The sequence below is a fragment of the Aulostomus chinensis genome, chromosome 9 (assembly GCF_037954235.1).
Source record: "Aulostomus chinensis isolate RoL2024-O1b breed Wild chromosome 9, RoL_Achi_v1.0, whole genome shotgun sequence".
NCBI lineage: Eukaryota > Metazoa > Chordata > Actinopteri > Syngnathiformes > Aulostomidae > Aulostomus > Aulostomus chinensis.
In genome coordinates, this window is record NC_141328.1 from 396,598 (window position 1) to 407,368 (window position 10,771).

Below are 10,771 nucleotides of genomic sequence, written 5' to 3' on the forward strand. Positions count from 1 at the left end.
AATGGATATCCAGATTTATCTGGCAGGGTCGCAAACCCAGGATCAAATATTCCAACATTCAACTCACTAAGGACAATGGAGGGCTGGGCCTCCCCTGCCTAAGAAACTATTGCTATGCTGCCCAAATCGTCCCCCTCCTGTATTGGTGTAATGAAACATATCCAGCTAAACGGAAGGAGTTACAATTCAGTCTATCAACCCAGTTCCCTATTCAAGCTGTGGTTGCAGATAAGGGCCTAACGTGTCACCTGGAAGAGTTGGGGAACCCCTGGTTGTCCCACACTCTAAAGGTCTGGCAGAAGGTGATCAATAATTGTGGGATACATAAAATGCTGAGAATATTCAGATGGTTTGCTTATGACTCTGATTTTGCCCCTAATCGACAAGACTCCAGCTTGAAATTATGGTCAACGTGTGGTCTCTCAACGCTCGTCTCACTCACCCAGAGGAACACTGTGTGCAGTTCTGAGACCCTGCAGAACAGGCATGGCCTGACACGGAATGAAGTCCATCGATATCTGCAACTACGCTCCGATATCGACCATGATTGTAAATCGACTGGCTTCTCAGACACTGAATCAGAATTCTTTCACATTTTGAAAAAGGCCAGGACCGTTGTCCCTTCCAAGTCCATCTCAAAGCTGAACACAGCCTCTCCAGGAAGAACACTCTCTACATCAAGGACAAGTGGGAAGGGGAATCAGGGCCTCAAATTTCTGAGGAGGCTTGGAGCAACATCTGGTCCTTCCAGGCAACAACATCTGGTCCTCCATGACCTGGAATTGCTGGAAGAACATTGTCAGATACTTTAAGACACCACAGCAGGAACGATGTAAAGGGGTATTTATGCAATGCTGGAGGCGATGTGGCTCGACCACGGCTTATCACCATCATACCTTCTGGGACTGTCCCAAGTTAAGAAGATTCTGGAGGGATATCCAGGCGTCGATAAACGCACTTTTTAACACCCAATTTCCCTTGAAATTTGATATCCTATATCTGGGGCATGTTCCCTTTCGGAAACATAAAAAAGAAATAAAACTACTGCAAATACTCTTGGCGGCAAGCAAGAAAACAATTACAAGGAGATGGTTAACCCCGACTCTACCTACCCTGGATGACTGGTTTGGAAGTACTTTGGAAATATTTAAGATGGAAAAATTAACTTACCAAGTAAGACTCCAAAAAGATAAATTTTTCCAAATCTGGAAAAACTGGATTTCTTTCATAACCCCCATAAGAGCAGCCTTTATTTGACCCAACTGGTAAAATTGCTCTGTAACTCACTTATTTTATTGTTGTGACTGCTATTGTCGACTAATTATGTGGCAGCGAAGGCAGGAATACCCCCCCATGTTTTTGTACATAGTTATGTTATTTTAACATGTTATACTAACTGTCCCTATTCACTTTAAACTATGCCAGAACTTTCTACAAGCGAACCCGTTCTTATCTAGGACTCTATCTGTTCTGGGTATTTAGTAAATCCAGGCTTTAAGTGGAAACTATCTCCATTTGTGCACTTATTTAGGGTAGCGGATCACATTATTCCGAGGAGAGTGGATTCTGGAGGGGACTGACACCTGATCCACAATCAGTTTATCCTTTTCTGAACTTTGATGCCTGGACGATGGATGTCTTTTTTTTCTGGCCTTAAACAAAAAAACTGGAATGCCACTTACTGTAATTTTTATGAAGCAATGTAATGCTGTACTTGTATCTTCATTCCAAATAAACATAAATTTAAAAAACAACAACCTCAAAAAGAGCTTCATTATAGTGAAAGAAACGAGAAAGAAAAAAAATGTAGTAATAGGATTATTTACCAGTATGACTTTCTAAGCATGATCATTGCTGTTTTTTGATTCCAGCACATTTTCAGTCTCTCCTCGTACAGAGACAGTGACACAAAGAATTCATTAAATGTGCATTTACATTCCACAGAATACCTCCATGATATTTGATAGAAAGCTGACCACGTTCTGATTCATACAAAGATGAAGTGTCTCAGCCGGGTTTGGTTACCACCGTCTGCCTGATGACCAAATATTACCTCAAACTGGTTGGTAAATCTACATGAATATATCTCACTTTAAAGGCAAGTAGATAGATTTGAAGAATGTTTAGGTCCAAAATAGTCAACAAATGCAATTAAATAAAAGACCTGAACTTGGTACAATAGTTCTGGAGAAGGTTTCTAACTGTAATAAATGGTTTCTGCTAGAGCAATATTTGGTTCAGACATGGCAGAAAAGCACTAGCTGGAACAATATAACAATAAGGTAGATATGGATACATTAAAATATGATATAATGGTAAACATGAATAATGCAGAAAACTCTTTTTCCTCTCAGAGATATTTGCTGAAGACAAATCCCACCTGTGGGTGTAACTGATAAATCAGGACAGTTGATGTGAGTAAGAAATTTCAGAGGTCCAAAGATTGATCCTTGAGGTTCTCAGGTTCTTGGTTCAACTGGGCTGTCCCCATGCGATGAAAAGACTCAGGACACACGGAGAAGAAGGTTCTGTTTTTAAAAATCTGTCAGGTTCTTGGAAAACACATTTTAATGCCATCTTATTCTGATTGGGTGACAGGGAAGCGAGGTCGTAGGAACAGTGTTGGCTCATTGGACAGTACTATTGAAGTAAGTTTACCTGCATGACGTGACCTCCCAGCATGCCGCTGACAGCATCTTCATTTGATTCATAATGAATGTGTTTGTCCATGTATGAAATTTCATCTTTTATCACTCTTACGGCTCCGAAGTGGCTCTACTGGCCGTATTTTCCTCTTGGCATCAAAGGTCTTGGCAGCTGTTATCAAACCAGCTGGCAACCAGGAGGACAGCATATTTCTACTTATTTGTCTTCATCTTCCATTCTTCTCCTGTCCTGCATGTCTGACTCTCACTTTAGAGTTTTACATGTAAATTCCTTCCTAACAGCCTCTGATTTCAGTTCATATCAACTTGTTTTGTGGAAACAGAAGTTACCTCTTAGCTAAATGCTTGTTAGCTAACGTCAGTATGCTAATAGGTTTATAAGAACACAGCGATGTTGTTATCTTTGTCTGGTTGTGTTAGCTTTCACTAATTAGTGCCAGACACAGCTGATGGTTATGTGAATGGTCATCCAGCAGGACTGGTGAATGTCACTGACCTCCAACCTCTGAGGGAACCTTGACAACATCCGTATGGTTGATCCTCCAGGGACCATGACAACCTTTCCTTTAACTTCAGCAACTTTACAAAGGTTGTTGAGATATTTAAGTCAGGACTAGAGAGGGGGAGAGGAGTGGAGGTGGGTCTGAGGGGTCGCAGATAGGTCGCCATGTTTACGATTTATTAATCACAAGTTAACAATGCCCTTGACTGCACGCCGCTTTTGTGTTTATTTGACTCTAAACCAGACCTAATTTACACAAATCTGTTAGGAAAATGATTACTGAAGTAATTTATCTACTAAGAGGGGCTACAGATGAAAGGTACCGTCATCAGCAAAATGTGGAAGCTTCTCTGCTGCTGCTGTAGAAACTTTCATGTCAAAAAGACATTTCTAATATAGAATTAAAATGAACTGAAATCTGTGGTGTCTGTGACTTCATGACTATGAATATGACTGTGGGAAAAGGATTCATCAGTATAAGTATTGCAGTTTTTGAGGAACTGGATGAAGCACTGACACATCCATAACTCTTCCTCTGTGTTTGTTGTCCCCCAGGGTTCCATTATTAGCAGCCCTCGGCCTCACCAACAGCACCCCCTACCTGCTGGAGGTCTCTCCTACAGCCCCATGATGGTCCCATCATCACCAACAGCTTACCGGCCACACCGCCCTACTCAGAGCCCCGGTACGGGGGTGGGGGGTGGGCCGGGGCTCTGTCACAACCAGGGAGGGGTCATCACTTCCCCACTCGCGAGCGGGGGAGGGGCTGGGGTCGGAGGAGGGATGTCAGGTGCGGGAGGGCCAGCTGGCGCTGGCCTGCTGGGGAACTTCTTTGGCAGCCGCAGAGGCAAGGTTCCTGGTCCCCTGACCATGACTTCGCCAATGCCACAAAGCCCCCCGAGTCCCCTGATGATATCATCACCTCCCCATTACCCCGCCCCCGAGCCTCCCATCGTCCACCCATCCTCCCCTTCCCCATGCCCCTCCCCCTCAGCCAACCTCGGTCAGTCGGACTCAGGCGGAGTTGGAGGGGGAGGAGGTCCGGGAGGGGTACCGTCCAAGCTGCAGGCTTTGCATGCACAGTACTGCCACGGCAACAATGGTGGAGGCGGAGTCAGTGTTACGGGACACCAGCAGCAGCAGACCCCACCCCCACCTTACCACCACCATCACCGCTACCACATGCAGAGCGTGCCGCAGCACCCCCCCCTCACACACAGGGTATCAGTGCCGCGGCGGCAGGGCCCGTCAGGCTGCGCTCCCGCTCATATCCAGCAGCATCAGAGGATGCAACATGGCGGCGTCCAGCACCCGCGCTACAACATGAGCTCGGGGTTCACCACTCCTCCACCAATCTCCCCACACTCCCCCCTCACGCCTACTACCCCGCACGGACTCTACCACTCACACCCCATGGTGGGGAGGGCAGGCGGCGGTGGAAAACTCCCTCTGACCATCTCACACTCACAGCCCCATCCCCACGCTCACACACACTCTCACAACCACGCCGCGCACACACACTCCCCTCTCAGCCCCTCCCCTTCTGCATCCCCCTCCACCCACTTCATCTTTTCCACCCCACCACCCCAGACCCCCTCTGCGCGCCTCATCACTCAGACGCCTCCACAGCCGTATGCCCCTCAGTATCCGCCACTCTCCTCCATCCCACCTCCCCCTCCACACTCGCCACTACCACCCCCATCAGCTGCCCCACCCTCCCCACACCCAGGGGCAGCAGGCGGGCAAGGGGGCGGTCCCAAATCGAAACCTGTCAGTCGGATCAGCACAGTTGTGTGAGAAGGCAGAAGATGAGGGCTTTGGTCCGCCATCCCAGCGTGAGCCAGCGGGGGGCAGCAGTGAGAGGGAGCAGACGGGGGAGGAAGAGGGGGGGGGCACAAGTGCAGGTATATCAAAATGGCCGCATGGTAAGACGGAGAGCACTGATAGCGGGGAAGAGGAAGTTGCTCAGCCTGTGTTACTTTCACATCCACTTCCCCCGCAGGTAGACGAGTGGTGGCGGCTTGAACCCTGCCAGGACCACGATTCTGGAAAACCTGCTCACACAGCAACTAACACCAAGAATGGACTTCACAGTGTTTAGTTGGTCACAAAAGAGTCGCTGCCATCTTGAAATTCTCCACATCTTTCTTTCTTAGGGCCCCTCTGAAGGTCTGAGGAGGACATGTTTGTAATTCTTTGCTGATAAAGTTTTTGTGTCATATTGTTCGTGACAACATGTCTCTTTAGTGGATGTGAAGAGAGCAGTGCCCAAGAATTAAGGGTTAGCTCTCGATGCTAACACAAGTGGCCGAATGGACAGTTCAGGTTTCACCTGCCTGACAACAACAGGACCTTTGACTTTACTCCAAAAATCCCACAAATCTTGCACCACCTTGTTTTCACGCCAAAAGCACGATGTTTTGGTAAACATTTTACGAGCCATGAGGTGTTAGCGAGCAGCCGGCGTGCTGACTACGGTGTCTTAGACAGAGGTATGCATGTCATGTGCAATAGCTACTGAGTGTCTGTGTGTCCATGGTGAAATTATATATGCAGTGGGAGGGATTCTTGTGTGTCGCTCTCGTACAGGAAGCCCATGTTCATTTGGCCATAAAAAGTGTGTTATTGTGAAATAAGCCATGAAATGAAAAACTACAGGTGTTTTTTTATGGAATAATGACAGAAAAACTTTCCAAAACTTGTGGGTTACAGGGTTTCACTAGAGTGCGCTGCTGCTGTCGTGGATCAGGACTTTATCTTGTATTATAGCAGAGGGGGATATATACACCCCCCCCCCCATATGAATAATGAGCCAGACAATGTCCAAAATAATTATAGATGTGGACTGTATTTCATGCTGTATATTGTGTGTGACCCTTGGTCAAAAGGAGATTATGCTGAATGGTGCCAAACAGGGTGCAGTCTGGGAAACAGAGTCCTTTTTAATCAAGCTTTTGCCTTCGATGAAACCTGAGAGTGAACCACATCCCTTCCGCTTATCGTGGAACAGCTTTTTCTTTCAGGTTACATGAAACGGGTTGTTATCATGTGACTCTCAGCAGTAGATTACTCAAACTTTTGAAGGATTTGGCTGGAAATAATATGGGAAAAATGATTACTTTTACACCTGTTAATTATGCATCACCTTCTCCAGAATTCTGTAACATTGTTTCTGCTTTTGTATTCAAAATCAAATACAAAAGCAGATGGATGCCATCATGGCGGTTGTCTCAAAAAAAAAGAGAGAAGAAGATAATAACAAGCTTTATCATCTTTGGGTTAGGGTTAGTTTATGAATTCATAACTGAATGAATGAATGAAAACACATATTCCCTCACATGGAATTATTCAGACTTGTCTATCATAAAAAAAAAAAAACACATCATCATTGGATTACCCACATAGTGATAGAAATGGTTTGTCCCAACCCTCCATGTCCCGGGTCAGGAAAAGGTCGAGGCTTGGTTCAAATGAGGACTGTTAAGGCGGGGAGAAGCCAAACGCCGGCGACACAAAATCAACTTTGTGGCTGCTTTGCGTTACCTGCGTCTCACATGCAAGTCTCCTGAACATCATTCCATTCACCGCCTCTGTACCTGGAATTCTTCTATCTTTTATTGATGTCATGTGACTTCTTACTTTCATGTTGTCATAAATTCTGAAGCCACTGGATGGATCTGTTGTTTCTACGTGATTACACTGTACCTGCAGGCATCACTTGTAGTTACAACCGGTCTGCTCATTCTGGCAGACATAGTTTTAATTCTTGAGCGTTATAAAATCTTGTTGCCATCACAGTTAGAATAAAATCAGAATACATGTAGCATGTGAAGGCTCAAGGTCATAAGATAAATTAAAATGCACCAGATTTTGCAGGAACAACTTCACTCTTGTGTATTTAAGAGAATATGTTAAGATGCAGGAAGACATTTACCAGATAAATCAGAGTTAATTTCCCACTCGCATCATTTAGGTTTCTTCAAAAAAGAAATTGTTTTGCAAAATGGAGAATAAGGTTCCTTCAGACATTAGGATGGTACTGTATGAAATAGTCATAATCCATTCATGAACGTCAGCAAAAAACCTGGGAATACGAGATATTTCATCACCTAAATCAGTCATTCATGGGTTGATTGTATCCTTTGACTGGGTTATTTAAATTTGGCTGAAAGACTGAGCCCTTACCCATTGTCATCTACAAAAGACATAAAGGAACCTGAACACTGGACCTGATTTTATCTTTAAGGACTTCTTGGAGGACTGGAGTGCAGAACTTGTTTACTCCACTAAGTGAAATACTCTTGGAAAAAAAACTAATTTTTACGCATTATTTTTGCACTTTGTCAAACTTTCCATTTTAGAGTTGAAACCCTCCTTCTCTTCATTTGATAGAGATGCCAGGATGTCAGGGCAGGAAGCCCACCATAGCTGACAGGACGCCAGCTACTCCACTATCTCACAGTCCACTTGTACTGCTTCACTAGTATAAGGAGGCGCCTGCGTGTCCGTGTGGAAGTTTAGTCAGCCTCAAAAGAGATACTGACCAGCATCCAACGGCTGGATGATGGGAAAGGCCTCTGATGCCGTGAATGCAAATATTAACAATACTTTTTTGCCGATAACATGAATGCACCTACTGTAGATATGAACTGTACAGTGTGTTCTGTTTTCAGTGTGGCCAACAGTGTTGATCTGTAACTGAGGTCAGAACTGCTTAAAAAGCTCTTAACCACCAAAAGTTCTTGAGGGTTCTTCAGGCTATTGAAGCTTCAAAGGGTTCCCCACTAGTAAAACCTTCTAATCATTTGATGGAGTTCCTCAGGGAACCAACTTGGGTCCCCTGTCGTTTTAAATGTGAAGAACCCTTTTAACTTTTTAGAGTATGCTATTGATATTATTATCAATATTGTTGTGTGACAAGCTTCTACTAACATAACGTACTCCTTTGGCTGTTTTTGTAATTTAGCATCTTTTATTTATTTTGTTATGTATCTTTTCTTTTTTGATTTGGGCATTTTTGGATTGAACTTTTTTTTATCATTTTGAATGTGTTAACAACAAAACCAAGATCTTTCTGTGACACTCAACTACATTTCTGAATACTAACCTTGCTACTCATACTAACTTTGAACTTGTCGGGCAGCTGGACAACAGCAGCAGCTACAATAATGTACTGAATCAGCTGGCGTGTCAAAGACGCCCCAAACACACAGCAAGTGCCAACTGATGTTTGACATGCATCATTTGATGCCTCTGTGGGGAATCACCCACACCAGAGAAACAGGCAGAACAGTCACTGGCTCCTGTTCGGATGCTCTGAAATCAAAGCCTGTGTTAAGGTGGTTTAATCCACCTCAGAAAAAATGTATGTGCATGCTTGCTGGTTAAAAGCAATTGTTATACATATAGGTGTGTGTAACACACCTGACATGATGGAAAAGAGCCTGTCACTGAGCAGCAGCATGAATTCTAAAGCCGCTGCGTTTCCAAACCAGCACACGTGCTAACGCTCCAGACCGGACAGTTGAATTACAAATCACATGGCTTTTTCATTTCTGACAGCCTAACAAGTCACATCAGTTGCTTGATTCATTTTCTTACTTTCAGACAAATTTCAGTGTCATTTTATGTTTAAGATCAAATTGCAGATAAAAAAAATCCATTACAAGAGACTTTTTATGGGGTCTCAGCACCTCTGTTGCTTTGTTGTGGCTCCAATTGACTTTGAGGTGGTGTTGTAGGTGACTGTGTGGGTTCTGGTCCAAATTGTGTGTGTGTGTGTGTGTGTGTGTGTGTGTGTGTGTGTGTGTGTGTGTGTGTGTGTGTGTGTGTGTCTGTGTCTGTGTCTATCTATCTAGATATAGATAGATAGATAGATATAAAGTGTACGTGTGTATATGTATGTGTGTATACGTGTGTGTATATGTAGACATATACACACGTATACATTATATATATTGTATATGTGTATATATTATATATAGTATACGTATACACACGTATACATTATATATTGTATACTATACACACGTATACATTATATATTGTATACTATACACACGTATACATTATATATTGTATACTATACACACGTATACATTATATATATTGTATACTATACACACGTATACATTATATATATATATTGTATACGTGTGTGTATATGTCCACATATACACACACGTATACACATTTGATGGGATTGTTATCTGCTGTCTGTTTGATCGACGTGAACTCAAAAGAACGGCTGTCTTGGAGATAGAAAATCAACTCGGCGTTTGGTTTTGTTCTGTTTTCTCTGTGTGATTTCAGCAGAAGCACAGGTACGGTCCATTAAACACTGAATTTAAATCTGTTTTCTCTGCTCTGGTCTGATCTCCATTAGATTCAGTTTGCATGTGGTATTTATTAGAGTATCTGCACTGAATGAAACTGTATTATAAATGAGAATGTACATAACCATCATATATGAGAAGTACTCACGTTGCTCAGTGGGAGGCAGTTTCTCTTTGTCTTCACATCAGGACCACCAGGAAAGCAAATCCTATCCGACTGCTCATGCCAGACCAGGAACATTTAAACAAGTCAGCACATCAGATCAGGTTTGGTGGAGTTGGGGGGCCCCTCTGCTCCGTCTGCGCCAGTCTGAGTCGTGTGTGACTGTTGAAGGGAAACACGTCTTGTTAGTAATGCAGAGCAAAGAGGACGGATGTCGTCTTGTAAAGTTGTATGAGTACAGTGTCAAATATGTGTCAACAGAGATGATATTATTTTAAAAAACTATGTTTGGAAGATTTTAGCTGTGTACATAAATATGTTCCTTGTACTTTGTTTTTGAAATTGCAGAGATATGAAAAATGGAAATATTTATTGCTTTAAAAATATAAAAATCTGTTCATGGTGATGGAATCGTGTCCTGTTTAGTTTGAGTGACTGAAAACAGATAAGTTAGTGACCAGTGGGGGGCCAGCAGGAGCGCTGGAGCACGCATTCATGTCATGGAACCGAGTCCCTTCTTTCTGCAGCTTTCTTCTTCCTCCACAGATCAGACTCGTGTGGTTGAGGATGAGTACGACTCTCCTTGGCAAATGCATAGGCAGCTGTGAGGATGGCGTGACCCAGGGCGCTTGCCCGGGGGCCAGCCCGGGGGCCAGCTGGCTCCAGCTGGTTGGAGATATTCATATAATCTCTAATATGAATGAGATTAATTTCGAACATACAATTATACCCACAAGTTAAAATCTATTTCATGTTGTGCGTATATTTTCACAGTCAGAAAACAAATTTAAATTTGAAACAAAATCCAAAGTTGTTTAGCTCCATCACAGTCACAGATGTAAAAGCAGGAACAAAAACTTTATAATCTCACAAATGACCTCACAAACACCCCAGGGATTCATCAGGTTTGTCACAGAGGACGTCATGAATTCCGAGTGGGCTCCTGGGTTGTTTTGTTCTTGAAATACAGGTCGTTAAATGTGACTTTGTGTCGAGTGTAAACTTTATACAATTCTTATGATGACGTATTGTTCATTGATGGGAAAAAGAGAAGTGATAAAAGTACTGAGAGGTCCAAGAGAGAGGGACATCCGGCAGGCTGACG

General features: G+C 43.5%; 1 protein-coding gene across 4 annotated transcripts in view; it reads left to right on the forward strand.

Moving 5' to 3' along the window:
• The window catches only part of LOC147255275 (IQ motif and SEC7 domain-containing protein 1-like), a 147,927-nt gene extending 137,860 nt beyond the window's left edge, over window positions 1-10,067 (forward strand). For all 4 annotated transcript variants that reach the window (XM_086212867.1, XM_086212868.1, XM_086212869.1 and 1 more), the window contains 2 exons: window positions 2,599-2,648; window positions 3,724-10,067. In XM_086212867.1, the coding sequence (XP_086068993.1) occupies window positions 2,599-2,648; window positions 3,724-4,965 (1,292 nt within the window). In that variant the 3' untranslated portion in view covers window positions 4,966-10,067. The remainder of the gene's footprint in view (window positions 1-2,598; window positions 2,649-3,723) is intronic.
• Window positions 10,068-10,771: the final 704 nt, after the last annotated feature.